The sequence below is a fragment of the Triturus cristatus genome, chromosome 6 (assembly GCF_964204655.1).
Source record: "Triturus cristatus chromosome 6, aTriCri1.1, whole genome shotgun sequence".
Taxonomy (NCBI): Eukaryota; Metazoa; Chordata; class Amphibia; order Caudata; family Salamandridae; genus Triturus; species Triturus cristatus.
This window is the reverse complement of record NC_140589.1, coordinates 1,862,169,438-1,862,197,160: the sequence shown is the minus strand read 5'-3', so window position 1 is coordinate 1,862,197,160 and position 27,723 is coordinate 1,862,169,438. Positions and strand designations below refer to the sequence as shown.

Below are 27,723 nucleotides of genomic sequence, written 5' to 3'. Positions count from 1 at the left end.
TTCTTCTTTAGACAAGCTGGACAAACCCATAATAAAAATGGTCACCTTCCCATCGTAAATAGACCATAAAAACAAGAACAGAAACAGATAGGAATAGGATAAGGCATGTTTGTGTGTAATAAATATTTACAATGTCCTGTGCTCTGATCCTTAATCTTGATCAGCTAAAGGGCAGGAACTGGCTTGGCAAGGTCGGCCTCAGGCAATAGAGTCAGCTTTCGCCAGGTCATGCAGGAGTCAGAACAAACCCAAGCTAAAGTGTATGTGTCCCAATACTTGTTCAGCCACAGTCAGGGCCTATGTAAAGGGCAACCACAAAATGGCTACCATGCACAAAATGGAACCCAAGGGTTCAGAACAAAACCTTCAAATACACAGTGAATCCATTGATGTAACATGACGCAAACACTCGTATGTGCTGAACTTCACTGTTTACGGTTTGCTGTTACCAAAATCATAACAGAATCATGACATTTAAAACACAGGTTCAGAATTCACGGAACCACACTGCTAGTGGCCCCTATTTCCAAGTGTTTGTTTCTTACCTTCTGCTTTATACTGTTTTATTACGGGTTTCCTAGATATTGGCAATTCGCTAGGAATATGGGAACAAGCATTGGTATAGCCAATAGGTCTCGCCTTTGGGACCTTATAAGTGCTTAGCCATGCAACAGTTGATGTTGTTGCACCAAGGATATTGTGCTGCATAACAAACTACTGATAAGGTCCCAAAAGCGAGACCTATTGGCTATGCGAATGCTTGTTTACATTTATTTACAATACAGTGGCAGTTGTGGCAAGGTGTAAGGCATGGCTAAGGGACAGCTGGTCCTTAGCATGGCGTTTCAAGTGTGTATTGTGGGTGTTGTGAGCTTATTATCCAGATGAAAGACGATGCCTCAATGGTGATGTGCTTAGACGATTCATAAAAGAAGTTGGAGCTGCTCAGAGGATCTGAAACTTCAGTGGGCACACTGGGGTCTGGGTATGGTTAGAAGGCGAAACATGTCTGCTGGCCGGGAGTGGGTGTGGTGTCCGCTCAAGAGACACCACTGAAGATATATTGTAGTAAAAAGCTTATACTTAGCTCTGTGTTTAGTAAATATCCATCCTGCATTTGCTCTGTGTTTAGTAAATATCCATCCTACATTTGCTCTGTGTTTAGTAAATATCCATCCTGCATTTGCTCTGTGTTTAGTAAATATCCATCCTGCAGGGTGTTGCTAAAGTGAAGTTGACGATTGCCTTTCCCATAAATATACAGTGCTATTCAGGCCTGAGCACCAGTGTCAAAACTGGCACAAGTGGGATTTGCATCCATGAAAGCATTTTCATACATTAGCTAAACGCAATCCGTGCTTCCTCTTATTTTGCATTCTCCATTACCAACAACCTTCAGATGGTGTTAACTGGGAGTACAACCCCATGAACAATGGGTAAGAAAGTACCCAAGTGAGAACAAATCATTTGCATACTTTACTCCCCATGTTAACACACCAAGTGTTACCTGAGTGCAAAAATGAACTCTGGGCCCAACACAAACGTTATTTGCACTGGGGAGGTTGTATACATGTTTTTTACACCAAGGTGTAAATTGTCCTAATAGTGTTTGTGTGGTAAAGTTAAATGCATCTGCTCTCTTTTTAGCACTAGCAAGAATGCTTTTTTAAAACTTTTAATTTATTTACCGTTCTTAACGGCCAAAACGAAAAAGAATGGGAAGAATAGGATGCAACAGAGGGCAACAATGGTTCAAGTTTCTCTATGCAGGGAAGAGGTGTGGCGCCGCGGCCAGGGCGGCTGACTCAGGGATCTGGGGATCAGGGTTCGATCCCCGACGCTGGCGGCAGATGAACCCAGCACCATGTGACTCTGGGCAATAGCTTGCTTAATCTTCCCGACGGCCCCCAGCGCCTAGACACCCTTACGGGTGATTGTTCACGCTTTACAAATGTTATTTATTATTATTATGCACTCATTTCAGTTAATATCCCAAGATCTAAATTCACACAAAAAGCAAGCGCCTAGACACTGCTCGACTTGCAGTGTGCCCTTAACAAATAAAATCACTCCACCGAGATTAGAGAAGAAAAGCGGAGCAGGGACTGCAGTTAAAAGCTATGCTGTTCCTCTTTCTAGATATTTGTATTAGTAGGTGTGATTGTAAGTTATAAAGAGATCTCAAGAATAGTTTATTCCTTAACTTCCCGAGTCAACCCCAAATGCAAAGTAAGAAGGTTATCAAGGATATCACCACCTATGAAAAAAACATTCCTCCAATCAGTGCACAATGTGTGCAAGAGACGCTGTGAAGTAAATAGATGTAGGACTGTGGACTATACAATACATTCAGCATGCATGAAACGTGACCACTGAATTCATCGGCATGCATGGGTTAACTAATAAGGCTGACATAAAAAAAAAATTACGACTTACTACGATCACAATAATCTATTGCAATATTTTCAGTCTCACTGAAAGCTTCTTGAGCACTTAACCCCTTGTGTGCGGGAGAGATAAACGGCGTTCGCGATTACGACGGCTCCCGGCCGTCGTGCGCACACGCCCACCGTAATGCACGACGGCCGGGAGCCGTTGTGCGCACACAAGGGGTTAAAAAACAAGGAAGCTATTGGATTCAGGAATGTGAAAGAAAGCTCTCGTATCTTGAAAGCTGATGACCCATGACGAGAGAGTAAAGTCATATGGCGCCTCTGCTCGTAAGCGCGCGCCCGCAAGCTCTAGGCCACAATGGTAGCATTTTCTGAAGCCCTTACTAAAAGTCTCGCCTGAGCCAGGCTCGGGAACGAGACCTAAAAAGGAAAGCAGAGAGTAGCCCCCAAGTAAGTAGAAAGAGTAAAAGAACAGCCCAACAAGCAGCGGGGACTGTGTCATTGATTGGAATGATACTCGCATAGAGGAAGTCAAAACCATTCTCAACAGGGGGAAGAAACCAGACTGTTCAACTAGGGTGATCAACTGGCATGGGTGCAAATTCAGGGCGGTCAGTGTAAAAATTCAGGACAGAAGGTCAAAATTCAAGACAGAAGGTCAAAATTTAGGAGAAAGATTTGGGGCAAAAAATACATTTTATAGACAAATCAGAGAAGTTCGCATAATGAATGAATAATGAATGAATGAATAGTACTTATAGAGCGCATGGCTACCAGAGGCCTCCCAGCGCTAGAGACAAGCCACCAACAATCAAACAATCAGACGGCTCCGGAAAACAGCAAGGTCTTAAGCTGTTTGCGGAAGGTGAGGTGATTTGTCTCCAGTCTGATGTGATCCGGGAGCTGATTCCAACCCTTGGCCGCAACGTGGGAAAAGAGGCGTCCCCCACTTCGGGCTCGAAGTACTCTGGGGATTATGACTAGATGTTTTTTCTCGGAGCGGAGGGATCTATTAGGGCGATAAGGGAGAATAATATCTCTAAGTGCCGGAGGTGCCTTGGCAGAAAGTACCTTGTGGACAATGCACAAGGACTTAAACTGGATTCTCTCCGCCACCGGGAGCCAATGCAGGGATTTGATATGGGCTCTGGCCGAATCCTGCCTATGCACCTGCAGCAACAATCGAGCCGCACAGTTTTGAACTGTTTGTAGTTTTTTGATTGTTATGGCTGGAGACCCTAGGTAAAGCGCATTGGCATAATCAAGCCTTGAAAGAATCAGGGCTTGAACCAAGAGCTTCCTGGCGACAAAAGGCAGAATAGGAAGGACATTTCTGAGCATAATAATGTATAAGTAAGTAAATAGACAACCAAAATAAGTACAGGTCAAAACAAGTTTAAAAAAGGGTGAGAAAATCGTCACAGTTTTTCAGAATGCGCGCAGCTTTGCATCTGGCCCTTTCTGCAATCAAGATTTGTGCTAATGTAACAATAAACATTAAATAGTATTTTTTTATTTCTATGCTTAAATCTCACTTTTAAATGTACAGTGAAAACGTTGTTCCAGTCCCATGACATTAAGAAGCACTTCGCTGAATAGCCGATGGTTTTCGTTTTTACTCAGAATTCTTTTACCTTGCACCTTATATTTATCAAGAGATAATATTTTCAGGGACATCAGTAACTGAACTGAATACTATTTTAAAAGTGGTTATCACTCCTACCCTTCACGAGTATCCGCCTTGACATTGACAAAGTGGTAAATGACCTATAGATGGAGGTTTTTCACACATGATTGCTCTGCCTCCCACAGGTATTTTAGTTTTGTTTTCTGAAGCCTGGTGCCAAGACAAAAGCAGAATACCTTGCCCTAGTCTGATGCAGGAGAAGGCACACCACAAGCTGTCACTAAAATAGGGCCTATTGTCATTCTATACGTGCTTATCAGCTGCAGTCTCAGAATGACAATGGGCCACTCCGCAGTCAGCAAGAGGTCCGGGTGGGCCTGCTGCGGGCAGCCTCCTTCCGCAGTCTGCGCGAGGTCCGGAAGGGGCCGCTCCAGGCAGCCTCAGTCAGCAAGAGGCCCGGGCGGGCCTGCTGCGGGCAGCCTCAGTCCACAGTCTGCGTGAGGTCCGGGAGGGGCCGCTGCAGGCAGCCTCAGTCTGCAAGAGGTCCGGGCGGGCCCGCTGCGGGCAGCCTCAGTCCAAAGTCAGCAAGAGGCCTGGGCGGGCAGCCTCAGTCCGCAGTCTGCGCGAGGTCCGGGAGGGGCCGCTCCAGGCAGCCTCAGTCAGCAAGAGGCCCGGGCGGGCCTGCTGCGGGCAGCCTCAGTCCGCAGTCCGCGCGAGGTCCGGGAGGGGCCGCTGCAGGCAGCCTCAGTCTGCAAGAGGTCCGGGCGGGCCCCCTGCGGGCAGCCTCAGTCCAAAGTCAGCAAGAGGCCTGGGCGGGCAGCCTCAGTCCGCAGTCTGCGCGAGGTCCGGGAGGGGCCGCTGCAGGCAGCCTCAGTCCACAGTCCGCAAGAGGTCGGGGTGGGCCTGCTGCGGGCAGCCTTAGTCTGCGCGAGGTCCGGGAGGGGCCGCTGCAGGCAGCCTCACTCCACAGTCAGCAAGAGGTCCGGGCGGGCCTGCTGCGGGCAGGCTTAGTCTGCGAGAGGTCCGGGAGGGGCCGCTCCAGGCAGCCTCAGTCCTCAGTCTGCACTAGGTCTGGGCGGGCCTGCTGCGGGCAGCCTCTTCAGTTTAAAAGATAAGCGCAAGAGCCCCAAAGTGAAAACTTTTAAACTCATAAGGGCCTCTTGCAGGGAAACAGCATACCTTGCTGTCTGAAAGTCGTCTGAATTACGGATGCCTTACAGACATCATACTAAAATAACGGACGGTCCATGAAATTTACAGACAGTTGGTCACCCTATGTTCAACCGATGGTCCTAAAATAGCAGAAATATTAAAAAAGGTTAGAACCTTGGATACACATAAAGTACAATGCCCAAGAAAAACCCAACCTAGCGAAGCAAACAAGGCTTCTACTGGTCTCATCCAGTTCATTGCGGCTAATAAAGCGGAGAGCCAAGTGTTAACCGATACAGATGGACACAACGACAATGACTTTGGAATTAACTGTCTTTCAAGTTCGCTGCACAAACCGATTTCCCCCCATTGGTCTGTGTGCCTCGAGACACCAACATTACACCCAATCGGGATAAATTGATGGTTAATAAACTGTGCATATCTGATTCCAGTGACTCAATAATTGAATTGAGAAATCTTGTTAAACAAATGAGGGGTGAAATTGGTAGCTTACGGATACCAGTTGTGCTACTGTGGTCTGTGATTGAAAGGGCAGGCTAGTTACCTTGCTAGCCAATGAGGACATGAATAGCATTACTACAAGTGCCCATACAGGGGGTCAGGGTCTCAGGAGAGTACATGTCCGGGAGAAAAAATGCAATCATGCATGAAAAACCACCAGAACGTATTGAAAAGGGGGAAGAAATTAGGGAAACAGTGAACCTTGCCCCTCAACAGCTCATCCCTCAAATATCAAAGCTATTCCCAGTGTGTACATTAACACAGTTATACCTGGTATAGGAAGACATCACAGTCTTTTAATTCTTATGACCAAAAATAGACCCGGGAAAATGGGCTACTAGGAAGGAAGGAAAACTTGGCTGAATTAATTAAGAACTCCCTGAAATGGGTACATATGGTCAATGTTCCCAAATTAGAAAATGGTTCAAAAGAAAATGCTCAATCCCTTAAAAATATTCACTGGGTGAGGAGTTTTCAATACACCTGCTCCTTGATTAGACATGATATATTGGAAGTAAAACTGTGCTCTTTCCAGAACACAGTTTGATTATATAGCTGTAGATCTCAGCAGAGAGGGATTTGCAATGGGCCTTGTGAACTTAGATTTACGCTCTTGCCCCACAAAGGGCTATCAAAAGCACTTTAAACATACCTTGCTGTCTACTGATCCCCATGCCACCCTTATTAATGATCAGCCATGTCAGGGACAAAGTAGTGGACCATACGTTTCCCGGACGCCAGTGAGAATGGAGATGACCTTAATGAGAAGGACTGACTCGGGAATGATCGCGATACAGCAACAGGAGAGTTTTGTCCCCCGCTCTCGCACATCCCACGTACACCATTTAGGATCCAGGCAAACCGTAGTTTGGACCCAAACAGGAATATGGAGGTCTGGGTTGAGAAACCAAAGGAAGACCAATTATACTGCCCACATCAGGGCAAAGACAACATCAAATTTAGAATGATATTATGGAACTTAGAAAGAGTCAGATCCAAGATAATAGATCCCGAATGGGGAAACGATACAGATAAGATCAGCATATGTGTGTTTCAAGAGACCTGGGCCTTCACCCAATTATTCAGGGTGGGTTATCCAAACTTTAGCGTTGAAGGTAGTCCGTTGGCTGCGAGTCGCCCAGTAGGGGGTCTTCTAACATGGTTCAAGACCTCCACTGCTTGTAGGTATAAAAGACTGACGATACATTCTGCTGGTATCTTGGGGTTGGATATCAATTCATTAAATCGACACTTTGGGATGTGTACAATCATCCATTGAACTCGAACCATGACTCAGAAACACTGGTAAATTTGTTTGATTTTGTTTATGGAAGGGGATAAAACAAAGAATCATCTTGTTATAGCTTGGGACATGGACACAGCATTTGAACTTATGGAGTACATACAGGATTCAATGCTAGCTGAGGAGGGAGAGAGGGGCATACCTAACTTTTTTAACGCAGCCCTGGAAAAAAAATGCAAAGGCCGCTTTGAAGCTAGCATCTTTTAAGAAAACCAATGGGCTGTGAGCATGTAACGTGAGCACAAAATTGGAAAGTGAGCAAAATATACCTATAAAAGAATAAATGCCAAAAGAAGAATAGACTAAATATTAATGTATCTAGATCTATGACCCAATTGCATGATATGGCGGTCATCACGCCCTGGCTCTTGGATGAAAAAACACCCTCTATCACATCAACAATGATATTCAGGGCACACTGAGCGTATTGACTATAACACCTAAAGATGATAGGAAGCTAAAGTGGCCCAAAGTGCCAATGAATAGAAAAACTCAACTGCGGGTGTACACTTTAGTTATATACGCCCTCAACGTGGTTGGGTATTTAGTACAAAACGAGCAAGGTGCTACTCTAATACTTGCTGATTTGATTACTTTAGTCAGGGATACAAAAGAAGAGGAATGGTTAAACGAAGATTGTAAGCTTGCTCAAATTAACCTAGTTCAGGCTGTGAAAATAGGGATAGAATAGCTGTAACTGAAGGAAGACAATTATAAAATAAAGCCCAGTCATATACAAGGAAAAGCTTGGAGGAGGAAAGATGGCGTGATGATGCCAGGCTGGCCCTCTTAAAGGATAGCAAGTGCTTTTGGCATCTCCTTGCCAAAGGAGCACCTCACACCACTATCAAGGATAGCTTTCATATACAGTCTCACATCTGGGAGCAGCACTTTTCTAAATGGCACTCCGTGCAAGGTAACAAAACCAATAACAAGATGATTCCACAAGCTAAGGGCTTTAAATTGGCATTCGTATTCACCATGGAGGAAACCTTTGCAGCTATTGCGAGTGTGATCAAGCATTTGCAGTAGGTCTCGAATTTATGCGAGTTTGAGCTATTGAAATTGCAAATAACAAATCCTTTTGTTTTTGTTTTTGTTTTTTGAGCATATATAAAAGGCATTGTCATTTACAATGCCAATAGCTTAAACTTGTGCAACTGCAAGACCTATTGCATTGTCAATGCTTGTCTTACAGGGGAGCTGCCTCATTTGAGGCCGGTAGACGGCAGTGAGAATGCTGGCACCTGGGCTGCTGGGAGAGGAGCGAGAGGTTGGAGTGGCAAAGGGAATGAGGGGGAGTCCTGCGTACTGCAATTGCCTAGGCTTTTGCACTGAGAATGCAGGCTTTATGGCCACAAGTGCCTGGAGGTAATGCATAGTAGCGGGGAGGTGTAACAAATGAAAGTGTGGGTGCGAATGAACTGTGACAGCACCGGGGAGGGCATATCCACAGCAATAATGCAACCCGCTATGTGAGAGGCAATCAGTAGGCAGGCCGCAGCACAGGGACGCCCCTCCACACCCAGTAGCATATTCAAGTGCTCCAGGACAATACATTTCATTCACTACACATGCACGATAGCCCTGTTCAGCACGCCTGCGTTCACTGCACACTCTCCATGCCGGACTAGAAAGCAAGGCGCTTGCCACCTTTACAAAAGTTAAAGCGCTGCATGGCGCGCTGGGAAAATGTAAATTAAATGATTTGGTGTGACTTTGGAATAGCGTTGGGGGTGGGAGGGAGTTGGACAAGGCAGCATCCCCCACAGAGCTGAAGCAGTGCAGAGAAAGGAAGCGATGGACAGGTTCATGCTATGTGTGGAAGCTTCTGCTTTATCGAACTAGTCCTCGAAGGAAAAATTACAGCGCTAGAGCATAAGGAAACTGTAATTAGTCGATGCTCCTCATTACAAAACGGAAGTGATAAATCTGGAATGACAACCAGTGAGGAGTCACCACAGAAGACCGACGCAGTTGTCAACCAATGGTAAGCAGCCGTTAGAATTTCCTTCTGTAGATTCTTGACTGCAGGTCTTGCAGACAGCGCATGCGCTGTCAAGGCTGGACCTGAAAAAGGGAAAGGGTCCAGGGTTGGACATATCCCAGGAGAACTTTACAGCTCAGAACCAATCATCTTGGCAATATCCTAAAGAGAATTTCAATAGCAAGGGGAATAGAGATCCCAGACATATGGTGGGGCAGAAATTATCCCAATATATAAGAAAGGAGACAAAGGGGGCATGGCTGAGTGGTCCAACATGGCAGACGCGCATTGGATCAGCTCCGCCAGCCCAAAACATAATCCTTCCGAATCCGAGCCAGATACTGCTCTATATCTGATATATACATCCTAATAAACATCGGAGGCACAGATATCGTTGGCCTACATACGCAGGACTCACCTGTGGCAACACTGAGACCAAGCCATTTACAGGGCCTGTCAGACTGCACTCCTGGAGCCGACAGCCAGACTCAGACGCGTGGAGGTCATTGGAGCACCAAAGAACACTGCTGGTATACTGTGCGGTAGAGGCCGCAGAGGTGTTGAGGAGCGGGAGGCCCTTAGTGCGGAGCGGCACGGACAAGTGTTTGGGGTATGCGCGGCCCGCATGACATCTGGGGTAGCGGCTGTGGCCAAGTTTGAGGTCGAGAGACCTGCGATCTGGAGAAACCCATTCACGACAGAGACACGTGGCAGCTGGTTCCTGGCCGACCGCCCTGATTACGTATTGGCAGAGCACCTGGTGGTGGGCAGGCAGCCTTGCTTGCGGCCTCAGTGGACAAAGATCTTGGTCCCAGAGATGTACTATCCGCAATGAACAAGGGCAATATAGTGAACAGAGCTGCCTCAGAGGAGAGTGGCGGTGGACTGGGTGACTGAGTACAGAAAAAACTTTGCACAGAGTGCTATAAAAAAGGCAACATAAAGATGACCAAAGACAAGCCAACAGGAAACTCTGCCCAGCAAAGCACTATGAACCGTTATACAGGCACTGGGGCCCAAGGAGTGGATGCAGAGGGAGGCTCAGACACCCCGCCAGATAACGCGACATTGCTAGTGCGATTCCCTCAGTCAAGAGCACTGTTGGAAGCTCAGATCAGCATAGTTGGCTCTGAAGTGAGATTATTGCACCAGGTCTTTCGGGGAGAGGTTAATCGAATAACAGAGGCAGAATCCAGAGTCTCAAATGTGGAAGACACGGTTACTACGCTCTATGCCAAAGTATCCTCCCTTGAAAAGTTAAGAAAGGGACTGGCAATGCAGGTCGAAGCCACAGAGGGACGGGCCCCCAGAAATAATCTCTTTGTGGGCTTTCCAGAGAACTGTGAAATTGGCGACACAGATTGATTTGTGACAGAATAGCTCACATCATGGATCCCAGCGGATACCCTCTCCTCATGCTTTGTAATAGAACGAGCACACAGGGCAGCGACCACCCCCCGGGGATAGACTACAGCCCATAATTGCACTAATTTTAAACTACCTTGACCATGATCTTATCCTTAAGCAGGCCGGGATGAAAGGAGAATTTCTATTTGAATCTCACTGAATTATGGTGTGCCCAGATTATACTTGTCTTCAATTCCCAGCCAGACTGCGAGTGGTGTATAACTTCCGCACCGTATTCTTTGATAAGCCAAAAGAGGACTTTGACTGGACGGACGGAATAAGATGTCTTAAACCCCATGCCCTGCTGCGTCATGACTCAGACTCCTCATCAGGCGAGCCCTGCCGAAGGCAAAGCCAACAGAAAGATAAACGGAGACATTGCTCCGATCGACATGGCTTTCCAAGACCAACGGCACAGGGAATAGACAAGCTCCCAGGGCTGAGGCCTCTGCCTCAAACAAATTATTAACTATACTTGTTCAAGATATAAATGTTCAAATCTTATTAACATAACAGAATTTAGTGTCAGGCATTATAAAGAACCCAAAGGGATCATGGCGTAAATACTTCACTGACTTGACGGGCTGGGTAGACACTTGGAGAGCACATCACCCACAAGAATCCGGATACACATATTACTCCTCTGCCCACAATTCTTTTTTGAGGATAGATTACATTTTCATCCCAGATCGTGATTGTCACAGAATATTACACGCAACTATGCTGCCCCGGGGTTTGTCAGATCACTCTCCTATCATGATACAGCTTTCCGGTGGAGACTCTCTACATGGCAACTACAACATCAGGGCTACAGATGACAGATCCATAAGGCACTAACAGACTACCTCACCCTTAATATGGAGACAGTCTAATCCCCTGAAATACTATGGGAAGATATAAAACCTACTATTCGTGGGGTAGACATAGTTACTGTGCTGCAGAATGTAAACACTGCAACAGTAAGCTCTCACAGTTAGAAGACAGTATAATGATGTTAGAAAGACAGGTATAGTTAGATGGAGCTCATATGACACGTAGACAGCCCTGCCTTGCCCAACAACAGTATCAAAGCAAATTGATGGAAGAGGCGCTAAGTGCTTGGCTAGCATCTCAGAGCAGGATGCATCAATGGGGGGACAAATCGGGAAAACTCCTATACCACCTTTGTGGACATGCTACACACTCAATCCATCTCCCAGCAATACGCGATGCACAGGGAGTGGTGTTCAAAGACCCGGTTGAAATAGCGCACAGTTTTGCAGATTTCTATGCGGCTCTATATACGCCCATTGAGGTTATTGATCCCACCCTGATCGAGAGCTTTCACGACAATATTCCACCTAAGACTGTCTCAGACAATAGACAGAGGGCCCTGGATACACCCATCATGCTAGAAGAATTAGCAACAGTTAGGTCGGAACTACGAACAAGAAAGGCACCCAGCACAAACAGATACCCTAGTGAATTTTACAAAGCCTTTATGCTCCAACTGGGACCTCAACTTCTCAATGTCATTCAAGAAGCAGTTGAGATAGCAGACCCGCTTTCAGATTGGCGACATGTGGAAATAGTTGTCTTCCTCAAACCAGGCATACCTCCCGAGCAGCACACTCCCTACCATCCTATATTCCTTTTGAAAACAGAAGTGAAACTACTGGCCAAGTTTCTTGCCAATATATTAATATCACATATGTCGGAACTGGCTCATCCAGATCAGACGGGCTTTATGCCCTATCGTTCCACTCGCCATAACATAGGAAGAGCCCATAACGCAATTGCAGCGGTGGATTGGTTGGGCAGGCCAGCCGCCATGTTATTGGTAGACTTAGACAAGGCCTTCGACTCGGTCAGCTGGATATATCTCTTTACATCAATAAAATGGCAGAACTTTGGTCCACGCTTTATGGCTTATATTCAGTTATTATACACGGACCTGACAGCAGCAGTATGAGTAGCCAGTACCCCAGCCCCCTTTACAGTCAGACGAGGTACTCAACAGGGGTGTCCCCTTTCTTCCCTGTTATTTTCATTAGCAATTGAACCGCTGGCCAACTGGGTCCGTAAAGATGCTCTAGTTCGAGGTTTCGAATGGAGCACTGAAATTTTAGATTGAATTATAAGAAGACAATGTTTTATTTTTTCTAACAGATCAACATAAATTGAGACCCAGAATTTAAAAATTAATGCAAATCAGGCCACCATATAAATATATATAAATCGGTCATTTGACCAATACATGGAATATTTGGGAACAGTAAATGGGCGACCGATCAAACCCTAGCCTCAGACTGGCTGCAATACTTAGGGGTCTTTCTTTCTGACGAGCAAAAGATATTGTGGGATTGTAATATAGGCAATAAGACTGAGAAAGTACAGAAATACATATGAACCTGGATGGGACTACCATTGTCTCTCTACAGGAGATCTGCTATATTCAAGATGATCTCCCTCGCATGACTTCTTTATCATTTGCAGAAGCATCCGTACCCGGTTCCGCTATCTTGGTTTCTCCAACTTAATGCTATACTAGGACAGTTCCCATGGGAAAGGGGGACATCCCATGTGGCCCTGCACACATACTTTCAATCCACATACTGTGGAGGATTTGCAGCCGCAGCCATCCAATCATACCATGCAGCATCCCATCTACAAGTGGCGAATGACTGGTGGTATGGATTCAGTGAAGATCCGGCTTACACTGTAGAACGATGGCTGTTACATGACCCTACACCCATCTCATAGTTACACAGTAGATCAGACGTCCAGCGCCCTACCGCCTGCCATTAGAGTGGTGACACTTACATGGCGGCAATCTCTTAGACGGATGGGTTGGTGGGAATGCATCACACACGGAACACTGCTGTGGCGGAATAGATTGCTATTTCACCTAGTGGGCCTGCAGGGTTTCTGTGGGTGGGACCAAATGGGGATCTCTACCATTGCGATGTAATGCATGGCATTACACTTAACTAATTTCAATGCCCCACTCCCAGTTCTATCGATACCTACAGTTAAGCCATGCTATCACGCCACACATCACTATGATGGAGTCACCCCCAGATATTTACCCCCTAGAGGGCAAACTTTTAATGGGAGATTTAGGTGATCATAAGATCTCAAAAATATATCAGTCCCTTATCACACATAGCAAAACCACACTGCACACCCTGAGGACTTCCTGGCAGACTGATATAGGCCCTCTCGACAATGATGATTGGACCGAGGCCCTCCTTGGGGGGCAGCCACCTCATCACGTTTACGCATGATACAACCTAAATACCAACATAGGGCCTATTACACACTTTATAGGTTATGGAGAGCGGGAATGATAGATTCCCCATATGCTTAAGATGTCGGAATGTCAACTGCACCTTTATACATACCATGTGGACATGCACAGCCATGGATAGATTCTGGTCGGGGTGATCAAATGCCTGGCAGAAGTGCTGGGATGGGAGCTCCCTAAATCCCGAGATTAATACTCCTTCATATTGCCAATGAGATCGGCGGTAATAAATATAAGCAACATCTCCTATGGCTGGGCCTAACTCTTGCCAAACGAGACAACGCTAGGCTTTGGAAGTTCAACAACGCCCCTGCAGTAGGGGCATGGAAGAAAGGGATGGATTTTTGCATGGAACTAGCAATACCTGTCTGTTGAGTTCGTGGGTGCCCTCAGAAGCATACGAAAATATGGCAGCAGAGGGCTGACTCGCGTGGTATTGTCCTAGACGAACAGATGTCAATGGCAAACACCATAGATCCTGAAATCCAGGCATATGACGTAGTAATACGACATAGCTCATGAAATATTTTTTGTGAAACCTAGATATTACCTAAAAACATTCCAAATAGACATAGATGAGCAAAAGTGCAGGGGTTACATTGGTACAGTTTCTTTAATATGAATATGATGCAATATTACTCACGAAATGAGGTCGATGCATGCGTAGCACAGTGGGCTGTATGGTCACAAAAATGCAATAAAATTTGTTGTGAAAAAAAGAAAGGAGACACGGGGGATCCAGCTAATTACTGGCCCATCAGTCTAATAGGCACAGCACAATAAATCTTTTTTAAGCAGCTACTAACTAAAATATAAGCATGGATGGAGGAAGAACAGATTTTTATCCCACCTGCTGGCAGGTTTTAGGGTTCACACGAGCAGGTGTTTTGGTTTGTATTGATTTTATGGAAATAGGTTTTAACTGGTAAAGGAAATCTATGTGTGGGGTTCATGGATCTTAATTTGGCATTCAATTTAATTCCAAGGGCGAAATTGTGGACAGCTCTGATGGAAACAGGGATGCCAGTAGGTCTGCTGCACTTTGTAATCCATCTCAATGAGGGGAATATTGCACAAGTAAGATGGGGCAGTGATGGCAGTGATGGCAAATTGTCTCAACTAATTAATACAACCCATCCAACAGGGATGTGTTTTAGCACCTACACAATTTCGTGTTATTAAAATTTAAAAATTGTATAAAAGCTTTTGTCATTTTACAGCTTGGCAAGGACAGCACTGTGCTAGTCCTATGCTTAAAGACTTTGCTGTAGAAATGGCAAAATACTTTGTCCATTTTTATCTCGGCGTGGATAGCATTGCGCTAATCCTATGCTTAAAGACTTTGATAGAAAAGCAGACATTTGAGGTGTCGCTGGTGTTGAGAGTGCTCTATAGAGGAGCTGCTGTAAACCTAAACTTGAGAACTACCCAGAGTTCTCTGCTTCTTGTTTGCATATATGTATATGTATGTATGTATATATGTATGGGTCCGATTCACAAAGGCAATCTGAGACAAAAGTTCAACTTTACAACTTTTGGTATTCACAGAGGTCCTTTACGCGACGTATCTTTACGTCTACAGTCGGGCTGGAATCTCCGGCTCAAGCCGTACTCGCCGAAATGTCCAGCTCAGGCTACATGAAGTGTAATCAATGGCCCGGAACACAATTTGCGCTCCCGTCAGTGTTGACTGTAGTGAGACTACAAAACTGAGGGGAGCGCAAATTATGGGCTGCATGTACCATGATGTAAAGGAGCAAACTTTTCAGGGATGTGGTGTAGTCTCTGGCCACACACTTTTCCCTGCCCAAACTGATTTTCATGACCTCCTTCTCCATTTATCTCATGATCTGAATATTCTTTTTTTAAAAAAATTGGTACTGACCCATTGATTACACTTCATCCAGTCCGAGCTGGAGAGTACGGCTTGAGCCGGAGAGTCCGGCTTGAGCCAGGGATTGCGGCCCGACTGCAGGCATAAAATGTACGACTCGTAACGTTAGACTTTTGTCTCTGATTACTTTTGTGAATCAGGCCCATTCTGCATTTCACCCCCCATATTACAAGTAGACATGCACTTGCAGTATAGCACACGGGGCATCCCCCACATTTGTGACAGAATAATCGAATCCGCCGAATTCTAAATAAGGCCCTAAATGTCTCCCTATATTTACTAAATTAGGTAACAACTGGATCACTCTAAATGAGTACATTTTAGCATCTCATTTGGTTGAGTAGCTTAAGTTCCCTAAAAACCTATGCTCCAATGTAGCCAGAGTGAACTTTTAGTTCAGGCTCTTTGAGAATAGCTGCAAGTGTCCCCTTGAAAGGGGCCCTTCTCTTTATTCTGAAACTTTCCTAGTGGCACTCTCTGATGAAACTTTTTAGCAGCTTGAAAGTGTAAAGGGTGAAATCATTATGTAAAAGCAAGTCTTGCATCAATCTGTGATACTAAATTACCAAAGGACAGTTAAGGAAGGTTAGTTCAGTTTAATTACAAAGCTAAAAACAGTTGAAAATAAACACATCTCAGCACAAGAGTATAGAAATACAAAGGAATTAGCATAAAGCTAAATGTGTGCATCCAATTCAAATGATGCTGCATAAGTTAAACAATTAATTCAAGAATGAGTATACAGATGATCAGGAAATAAGAGACCAAATTTCCCTGCATTGAGTGTTGATGAATGAAATGCATCTAATCTAACCCTACACTATTATCTTATCTTTATTTCGATCATAAAGGATCTTAAAAGAGCACAGCACAGAATACAATAAAACAAGAGAATTGTACATAAAAAAATACATTGGACAAGAGCTGTTAAGATAAGATCGCATAAGTTAAAAATAGGGTAGATCCTAGAGTAGTTAACTGAATACATGGTGTCTTTCTAACACTGTATTTAAAATCAGATTGATACAAATGTGCAATGTGTCATAAAGTGCCTTTCAAACGTTTTATCCATAACACATACCAAAATCCAGAAAGGCTGAAGACCACTACTCTACGAGTGTCAGTGCACAAAATTCTTAGGACTTCTAAATAGAGACCCCTGCCAACTAGCTTACAAAGTGGTAATATCCATTTTTTCCTGAGGAGTTTGTAGTTAGGGCAAAAAAATAAAAGGTGAACAATGGATTCTGGGGTATTATAACATGGCGAACAAAGGTCTTCGCTAGGGACATCTTTTCGCCAGTTTTTACTAAAAGGTTTTGTAGGTAATGTCTTATATCGAAATTGGAAGAATAATTTTCGGGCCAAGGGAGGGACAATTTCATCTAAAGTTTGCTCGAAGCAGGGAGTCGATTTGAAATTTAAAAGTTCAGAGGTGAATCGGCGCTCTGATTTAGCCAAGATGTTCAATGATGTCACTTCCCAGAATCTGCCAGACTCTCTGGGTCATTCCAAAAGCTCTCCATTCCATTTTTCAACAATAGCACTCTAAGTGATCTGAAGCAGGTTATAAATGGTGACTTCAGTAGATCAAGAAGTGGCTCCCTATAAGACAGAAGTTCATCCGAAGTCCACAGTCTATGCCAGAACATGAGAAGTTTGTAGCTTAACTTATGTGCTAGCTGCCTTTGTGCAAGATCCAGGTATAATGGCAGCAGCGGAGTGCTTGCAGGTAAATCTACCAAACATCTGATAAAACGATTCTCAATTGTGGACAAGCAATCTGTCTTCCCACTGCCCCACAGCTCGGCTCCATATGGTACCCCACCTAGGATTTTCATGTTATAGCTCTCAAGAGCCGGTGCAAGTTGTTTTGACTGGGTTTTCCAGTGAATTTTAGTAAGGTTGGCAGTTTGGTGTGTGAGTTGCATTTTAACTTTTTCAATATGTGCTGTCCAGTTTATTGTTGGTGTCAGGCGAATGCCTAGATAATCAAAGCCTTCAACTCGATCCAGGTTAGTACTGCCAGCTATTTCAGGTTTTTGGTAGGGTTTGCCACTCCTTTTCTAAAAATCATATATTTGGTTTTAGTTTCATTTAACACCAGCCCTTGCCCATCGCAAAATGTAATAAAATCATTTAAAAGCTGCTGCAATCCCTGCGGTGGTTTTGAGATCAGTAAAGTATCGTTGGCAAAAAGGAGGGTGGGCACTCTCCTTTTGCCAATTTTCGGTGCATCACACCCATCTCTGTCTAAAAATGTAATAATATCATTGATAAAAAGAATAAAAAGTTTGGGAGCTAAAACACAACCCTGGAAAGGGGTCTGTTACTTGGTTTTTAAGACCCCATCTCACCTGTCCTGTGTTGGATTTATGTAGTCTGATTAAAATGTCTAAAAGATTCAGGAAGCTTAAATCAAACAAAGGTGGAATCTGCTTGCCTAACTTTAGGAATTATCAAATTGCTTACCTATGCAAGCAGGGGTCCAATTGGTTCGTTAGCAATCCAGTATACGAACCGTCTTGGCTAGCCATAGAAAGATCTCTCATTAAGAAAGCTCCTCTTGTAGCTATGGCATCTAACTGGCAGTAACTGATTGTGTCGTATGGTAGCCAAGTGATACGCAAGTGAGTAAGCGCATGTCACAGTGGTGTCTGTTGCCTTCCTCACTCTTTATAACAAATCGAAATAGTTGCCGACACAAGCCTCTTCATAGACCGCATGCAGATGAGAGTGTCATACAGAAGAAAATTATACATAATATGAAACAAACCTCTTAAACATCGGAGTCTAATTCACAGACATATTATTCAACCTATTTCAGGAGCTGCACTTATGATTGGGGCAAGTCCAGTTGATTGTCTTGCAAGTTTAGAGTCACAGCAGGATTATGGCACTTCTGGTTTGGTTTCCATGCCAGAAGAAATGGAATCCCCACAGTGTGCACATTTGGTGGTATTTACATACCTCTTGAAGGTTATTTAACATCATAAAAATACATTTCTTCCTGGAAAGGACATGGGCAAGACTGTTGACAGAGTTAGAGGAAACACCATCTTCTGAATGAGAGTACAACTGGAGGGGCTTTTGTCAGAGAAAACAAGCAAGCACTTTAGCAGAGCCAAATGCACATTTGCCTTCCATTTATATATGTGACTGTAACAAATGTTCCTCTTTTATCAGCACAAGGAAAGCCAGGAATCTGCCCAGGACAACAGCAGGACATGTTCCCCGAATTTGAGGATTTGTGCATGAACGACAGAGAATGCCCAGGGGAACAGAAGTGCTGCTACTACCATGGCGGGTACACATGCATGAATCCTGTCAGAGGTAACTATACTTCTAATTCTGGTCTCATCCATAATTTTGCTGTAGATCTGTTCTATATCTTGCCTCCCTTTTTGATCAATGATGCTGTGATTGCACGCCCTGGTCTCGCCGTTTGATTCATGGTGCAGCTATTGTACACCCAATGCAGCAAAATCCAAGTGGTACAGTACATATGATGCACTTTCTCCCTGTTCAATTTCAGCAGGTTGTACCTGTGAGGGTTTAAAAACGCATGAGATATGTAATGACCAGAAATTACCGGTTGTGTTGAATACCACCCAACTCAGAATTTCAAGCCCTGAACAAATAGGAGTTTGTTCCGGGGTTTGATCTGAAACCAGTTATGGACCTTACAAGACGCTGACTTCAACCACAAACTAAGGAAACTAATGCACATCTTGACATGTATGGGGGATTGACACACAACCTTGACATCAGAAACACATTGGTCCAGCCACAAGTCTGATCGGACAATTTTTCCATATTTTCTTCTTCTACTCGAACCTGAAATACAAACACATCTCCTGAAGCAAAATCAATCTTCCACCCATCACAGAAACACCACATAATTTCGAGAAAACATGGATAACCATCATAGACAACTGTCCACCCTCCTGTTATAATGCTTTGTGGGTTTGGACCACATAATCCCAGGTCTGCAGGATTATTCCCCATTCTGGACACAAAAACTCCTACATCATGCAACTTACACTCAAGGCTTTGGCCTTTGAATTCGCAGTAAAAGTACATCATTCTCCAACTGTGCCCTTGCGTCTGCTGTGTCCAATTCCTCTAGGCAGTGGCCCGTTACACCACCTTCTGTGCTCCCTCTAAATTACTTTAGAGAACTGTTATGAGGTCATAGAAAACCAGTTCTCTTTAGAAATTAGTGTTGATATAACCTTCTTTTGAATGATCACCTGCCTTCCAAATCCAAAGCGGTTTGCATACCTTGTATTCAGAACTTAGGTAGTGGTTTATTCCTTGATTCTTGAATACTACATAGTCTTTTTTTGCTTATACCAGATTCAATGTAGAGTCTAGATTGCATGCCTGTATATTGGACTTTTTTTTTTTTTAGTACCACCCCATCAGATGCCATCTTAAAGATGACCCTTTCTTCTGCTTACGAGAAACTACTTGCAGGTGTGTCGTTCTTCACCACATTGAGTCTTCTTCCTATCCACTACTTTCCACAATAGTGACATAGGACTCAAAGTCAGGAGTATATCAGACAAAGCCATAGAACAGAATGAAGTGCATATGCCAACTCATTCCGCTGTTAGTGTTGTAGGGATGAGAGTGATCTCACAGCAAGCGGTGATAGGATTTGGGTCCTGGCCCCTGGTTTGCCTGGTGTTCTGTATGTATGAATATGTTATAAAGAAGTCAGTTGCAGTGTCCCCTCCCTCCCCAACTTCAAGCTCAGCAGTCGATGCGGAGGTGGGCATCAAATGCAGTGTCTGCCAGTAGCATTGGACTGGAAAGGGATGCTTCCTCAAGGACAATTTTAGAAAAAAATGCTGTCAGCATATTATAACTCAGTATTTCAAATTAGTCATCTATATGACTTTAGGCTTTGACATGGCAGCTCACACCGTCATAAAAGCAGCCTCCAAGCTTGCAGGCCACAAGAGAATTGCCACAATGCCATAATAGCCAATCCGGCCCTTTACGCAAGGCTGAAGGGCCCTGGCACAGACTACAAAATTTCAGAACATAACCATTCCTGCACTTGCTACTGCACACATCTGCTCTCAGTCTTTATTTTTGTGGGCAGCCATCCTACACCTGCCCTTATCCTTCCTTCACCATGCAGCCAATTTCATCTTGGTTTTATTCTATGATCCAGTGTTTATTCTGCATCAGATCACTCTCTTTGTTTCAGGGTGTAGCTATTCTACACCTGCCCAGTGTGATACCAATGTAGGCAAGTGCTTCACCAACCCACATAGGGGTAGTAAGCACTATATAAATGTTGCAATGCAATCAGTGCTTAATTTGTAAAAGGCTGCATAGTCTTGAATCTGCCTCATGTGTTTGTAATTTACTACCAGACACTCTCTGCCCCTTTATCTCTCTCTTGCAGGTTCCTTTATCCTCCCTTTTTGGTGGCTGCCCTAATTCTCCCACTCCTTCTTTATCCTGTGTTTGTTTTACCCTCTCCCCCTCTGGTCAATGTCTGATGAAGAAAAATGAGGGCTGGTCCTCACAAATGAGTGCTGGTGGTGTCCACCGGCAACCACTGGCTTAAATTAGGCACTGAAAACAACACAGTACATTACAACCTACTTTCATGCTAGGGTTTAAAGGGCATACTCTACACATGGTCTCTCTTGCCTTTTTCCTTTCCTCTTTATGTTGGTACAGAATATTTATAGTCAATCCAAAAAGGTAGGGACTAGGAGCAGATTGAAGGTCCAGAACACATGCTCCCATTTGGAAATATATTCATACAAGTGGTGGGTAACAGTTACTATTGAGAGAAAGTTATGTATAGAGTGAGGTGTAGGCACAAAATCTGACAGTTGAAGCGGTCTTCCCTATTGGAAGATTTAGCCCTGACACACCCTAGTGGGTGTCATGCTTCATCATACGGCCAAACTCCTCTTTGGGCTGGCACTGCAATGCCCCCACGGGCCCAGTGAGGCGGCTCTTTGGTAGAGATCTTCTCTTTAAGCTGTATGAGTGAGTGAGTCTGTGGATCTTTAATGATAAAGTCGTATTTTAAGTCACAATTTTGAAACTGGCACTGTTCAAAATTGCTGTTGCCGCGTCCTAACCATTTGGTGCCTTCAGCCTGTTCATGAAAAGGTGTAGTTGGCCTTTGCTTATTCCTCCCAAGAGTATCATAAAAGGGGGACTAGGTGTTGGCAGGATGGGCCATCTTGACATAATGGGAGGAGTGGGGCTGTAACCTACCACACCTGCAATTTAAAGGAGGTTCCTCTGCCCAACGCAAATAATTTCACAATAGCCTGTTGGGAACCCCCTCCCCCCTCCCCCCCCCCCCCCCCCGACCCAGTGGAGCCTGGGCAGGGAGACAGTACATTTCAAACACCTCAATGGGGGAAAACTCTAGAAGTTTCTTTCATTTCAAAGTAGGCACCAGGTATAAAGCTAAGACTCTCAGACCCACTCGTGCTATGGACACTACAAACAAGCATTGGCATAGCCAATAGGTCTCGCCTTTGGGACCTTATAAGTGTTTAGCCATGCAACAGTTGCATAACTAAATACTTATAAGGTCCCAAAAGCGAGACCTATTGGCTATGCCAAGCGGCCATGCGGCCGCGAAAGTGAAAGTGATCGCGATTACAATCACGAACAAACATCAAAGCGGCCGTGCGGGCGCGGCCGCGAAAGTGAAAGTAATCGCGGTAAAGCGCGGCGCGCGCGTCCGCGCACATGCACTGTAGCTCTAGGCTGGCCTGGTAGCACTTTTTGGAGCCCTCTCAATAAGTCTCGCCAGACCAGCGCATGCGCTGGGTCAGGCGAGACCTAAAAAAGGACTGACCTAATGCCAGAAGATTGCCCTACTGCATCAGGCCTCCCCTGCTGTCTGAGAAGGAAGACTGGAACTATTTCCTTCATCCCAGGCTACCTGAGTGACTCAAAGGGTTAGTTAGCTAACCCCCTGTTCTGAGTGTTCAGTAACACAACAAGCTCCACATGCCTCACTGGATCTACCCAACTGACCTGCTGTGCTAGACATGCCTGGACATGCATCTGAATATGACTGAGCCATGCTGGCCTCTACTGGAGTAAGTTCCTGATCCCCAGGAGGTGTCTCCCAGATCCTATGTTTTGTTTGTTTGTGAGTTTTGAATAGCACCTGAATCTGCCCCATAGGAGTATCTCTGCACTGCGGAAGTGCAAAAGGAGACTAACGGGATAAGAGTCTAAAACAGAAAGGTTTTAAGAAGCCTTCTAAATTGAAGATGGTTAGGGCATTGCCTCAGAGGGGTGGGGAGCTGATTCCAATACAGGGGAGCAAGGTAAGAGCAAGCTTTCCCACCCATCCTTGATTTCTTGACCCAGGGAACCAGGAGAAGGAATTGGGTTGCTAAGCGTAGCACCCTAGTGGGGGTGTAACGTTTGAGTTTCTCGATGAGATAGACAGGGCCCATGCCATACATGGCCTTATGGACGGTGCAACAGATTTTAAACTTAATACGCTAGCGCACCAGGAGCCAGTGCAGCTGTTGAAGAAGAGGGAGAGAGGCTGTTCTAGGACAGGCATTTGAGACCAGGCATGCCGTGGTGTTCTGGACTACCTGCAGATGGCTCAGCGAGGACTCATTTGCTGAGACCAGCAGAGAGTTGCAATAATCTAGTCTGCATAGTACCAGTGTCTGGATGTGGGTATGAGATCCTTGGTATAGCATCAGTTCAGCTCCTCCTGGAAGAAAAGAAGAAAACCTGAAGTTTTAAGCTCTTCATGACCCCCAACGGGCTAGTTTGCACCAAGATCTTGCCATCCGGGCCAATCAGAATTGTGAAGCTCCAGTTAGCCCGACTCTTTATGCAACAGTGACCATCAGCGACAACAGCCTCACGCGAGATCTGCAGCCCCCGTGACCACCAATGCAAAGCTCCATCAATGACCGTCTGTGGAGCTGGATAGGCGCTTCGCTGCGATGACAAGCCTGCTCTTTGCACTCCAGTGGCAATCACCCTCAACACTCTCCTTGCGGCCTCCTCTACCACTCCACCTGGAACACAACTCTTCACACAAGACTATAGAAGGTAACCTTTTCAACTAGACAAATCCTGGTCTCTGTATCCAGCCCATGCTCATAACGTCAGACTGAACTTGTGACTTTTACTCAGTCTAACATGGCCATATGACCACAAGTGACACTTTGTGCTTTAGGTGCTATATTTACCTTATTTTTTTTATTGGATATTTTTAGCTCTAATGATTGTATTTTTACTGGTTTGGCTTCAAGTAATGTAATACATTTTGCTTTATTTTTCTAAGTTGGTGTGGGATTTTTCTTGCGGTGTGTTTTCATTTTATTACTGTTTGTGTGCTGCATAAATACTTTACACATTGCCTCCAAGTGAAGTGTGGCTGTGTTTTGTGTCAAGCTTCCAAGGGATAAGCACAGGGCTCATTTAGTGGCTTTTCTTGTTCACCCTGTCAAGGATTGTGGGTGTTGTTTTAGAAGAGCTCACATCCCCCTCAAACAACAAACCAATTTCTAACAGTCTCCAACTCTGAATTTGGGATCAAGGCACCTTTTGATCACCCCATTGTCAACATCATATTAGCAGTCAATCAAGGTATACGTACAAAAAACTAGTTGAGTCTGCAGGACCCTATCATTTAAAATTAGCATAATGAGATAAAGATCCAAGAGGTAATTACCCACTTCCTAGCTGAGATGAATCGAACAACATAACCATTAACACAAGGCGGTCACTAGAGGCTATTTTTTATGTTGGCCAGAATGAATAAAGGGCGAAGAAAGATCTGGATTTAATAACTATCTTTTTCAGCAGGACTAACCTGGTCCTTGTATTGGGACCGCACTATATCACATCGGACTGAACTTCTAGTCTTTGTTATGTATATGGAACCACTGGCAGAGCGTGTGAGGAGAAATGAATATATCTCAGGCAGTAAAACTTGGGGTGATACACATACATTATATATGTATGCTGATGATGTTCTAGTCTCACTGAGTGACCTCATACAATCTCTTTCTGCCCTCATAGAGAAAATGAAGGACTTTGCCCAGTTCTCAGGGTGTGCTTAAACTGCAATAAGCTCAAATATTGACTACATCCACCCCTCATGACCAACAAACCCAGTTATGAAAACAATTCCTTACAATGTGGGATGCACACTTAATCACATATTCGGGGTTCCATATGCTGCACTGATATCTTCTTTAGGACTCCCTAGACTCACAGAGTTCGGAGATGCGATCTCCAATCACTAAGGACTAAGGGCCATATTTAAGATCGAGTTGTGCAGTGTAGCGCAGTAATTATCTTGCCGCGCTGCATGACAGGAAAAAGCAGGAATGCGCCGTATTTAAGGCACTACAACATTTTCCCCTGCGCTATTGGCCTTTTGGCTGCCTAGCTCTAATGCAGACACCCTTGCTCCTTTGTTGCATGCTGGATTGTTTTTGTGCAGGAAGGAGAACTTCCCTGCACAAAAACAATCCTCTGATTCAAATTCTTCTATCTATGGGGTATATTCACAAGAACGTATGATAACTACCGCAAGAGTAGTGTAACGCAACCTCTCAATATCGCAACCCATCGTGGGAAAATAACCCTGTGACAATGTGGGATTCACAACAAGGCGGTAGCACATGATAGTCTGCCGAAACCACGGATAATGTCTGCGATAAAGCCACCTCGATGGAGATAAAAACACAAACCACAACACCAAAACTGCGATGGGCCAAAGCGCGTTGAAGAAATCAGCGATAAGCAGAGCCAGGCCTGCAACACACACCTGTCAGGTGGGAAAAGTCTCCATAAAAGCAAAAAAAAAACCCACACACAAACTGAGCCACACCCAAGCACCATTTAGGCAGCCGGAGCAGGCGCAGAGGACAAGCGCCACCCCACAATCACCCCGGACAACCAGCCTGGGACCTCGGGGACAGGGAAGACAAGGACAAGAAGACGAAGTTCAGTCCGCAGGCGAACAGGATCATAGTCACGGAGGTGATGGACCACCATCAACAACTCTTCATCACCTCCAACGTGTCACTGGGCACCAAAACTGCAATATGGCGGGACATCGCCGACAAGGTGAATGCCGTCGGAGAGCACAAGCGGAAATGGATGAGGTCAAGAGGCGATGGAATGACATCAAGCGGAAGACCAAGGAGAAACTCCCCGCCAACCATAAGGCAGCAATGCAGACCAGAGGTGGGGGCCCCGCGCCACAGCTCGAGCTGGATGACATGGAGGAGCGGGTGTCGACAGTCATCATTGTGGATACTGTCGCCGGAGTCGGGGGACCGGACACTGCTCAACAGGAAAACAACACAACCGCAACAGGGTGAGTGACCACCAGGTACTGGGGGGACGGGTGGAGATGTGCACATTTGCACACATGCACAATCAAGCAGAGCACAGTGGACACCCACAATGACTCTGGGTCATCGCCTAGATCTACAGATGTACAATGTACAATGCCATGCTGTCTGAATGTCAACCTGTACCATACATCTACACACATGTGAATACATTGTAATACACCATCTCCCCTTCACATCGCAGGGGCACCATCAACACCTCCTGCAGAGCAGTCCCAGCCACTCTTCACAGATGACGAGGAGGACAACACCAGCATCGACACCCAAACCATCCAAGACATCATTGACCTCATCCGCCACTCACCTCCAGGCTCAGGGCAGCCCAGCTATATTGATGAGACCCCACCCACCACCCAGCAGGAGGCACCCATAGCCCTGGCACCCTCCCAAGACTTCCAGGAACAACACATGTCCTTCCAACGCAGTGTGCTGGAGGGCCAGATGGAGACGGCTGAACAGGTGCAGGTGGGCTTCGGCATCATGGCTGCCAAACTGGACGCCATCCTTGGGTGTCTATGTCCGCCCCATGGTCTCCAACAGCCGGTTCTGCAACACCCACAGGTGGGGCAGGGCACACACCCGGGGACAAGGACGTGGATGGGACTGTGGGCAGAAGGACCAGGCACTAGCATTCATTACCGCCACCTGGCCTGTTTCTGCTTGGTCCCGCAAATGGCCTCATGACCTTCCACTGACCCATGATACACTCCGATGCACTCACCTTGGACAGTGACATGGACTGCCACTTCCGGATTGATAACCAATGACACGGCGACAAGGCTGCGGACTGTACCCTTCCCTTCAGCAGGACTTGTTATCCCCGGATGGACTCTGGCTGGCTCTCCACGGGCCCATATTGTGTAGTGTGCTGGGCATTGCCCATAACTGCTCCAGCTGCATAACTGCACTGGATGTGCAATAAACATCCATTGACGCACTGCTGTGTCATGTCTTTCATCAGTCATGTATGCATGTGTGGATGAAAGTAGGGACAGTGATTTCCCTTGCGTCAATGATGCCCATCCTGTGGGATGCCAGTCAGAGGGTGCTACATTGCATTTTGTGTACCGGGTGCTGTGGACACTACAACAGGGTCACACGCATCACTCACTTCCTTGTCCGGACATGGACTGAACCACGCCCAGAGCCCACGTGTCATTGTGGCAAGCCCTGAGCTGGTCCGGCATACGGCAGGCCAGACCACTCCGCTTACGCTCAGAGGGGGGCCCACATTGCTCCCCGTCGCAGGTGAACTCGCTGGTGGTGTGCAGGTCACTGGTCTAGTTGTCTGCATGTCACAGCCACTCTCTGAGGGCAGATTTGCACGCACACCACACCCATCCGGCACAGGCGTCACAGGCCATGTGACTCCACCAACATAAGGGGCCGACAACGTCACATTCTCCTCTGCCCGTGGTGACTGGATGACGGACGCCATGGTTCCCAATCATGAAGGGCACAAGAGTTTTGATGCGCACAGGGTTAGTGGGAACCCAGGCCTGCGAACGGCACGGGCCTATCGCCATGTGGCCTCGCTTCCGGGTCACAGACATAGTGCCACCCATGGGCTGATCGGGTGTGCAAAAGACACACAATTGATGTACGTAATGCTGAACAACTCAAAACTGAGCGGGTGTGTAGCATGCGATGTTGCCGGGTGAACTGGTATATTTCCTCTGCCACGGAGTAATCAAGAGCATGCACCAAACATGAGACCTGCGGAACGTGGCTGCATGGTGTGGAGGGTGC

The 27,723-nt window shown here is 45.7% G+C and overlaps 1 protein-coding gene across 1 annotated transcript in view; it reads left to right on the top strand.

Moving 5' to 3' along the window:
- The window catches only part of LOC146822222 (uncharacterized), a 563,188-nt gene that overhangs the window by 374,161 nt on the left and 161,304 nt on the right, over positions 1–27,723 (top strand). Inside the window, exon 17 of the mRNA XM_085609987.1 lies at positions 18,758–18,904. Coding sequence (XP_085466113.1) covers positions 18,758–18,904 — 147 coding nt within the window. The remainder of the gene's footprint in view (positions 1–18,757; positions 18,905–27,723) is intronic.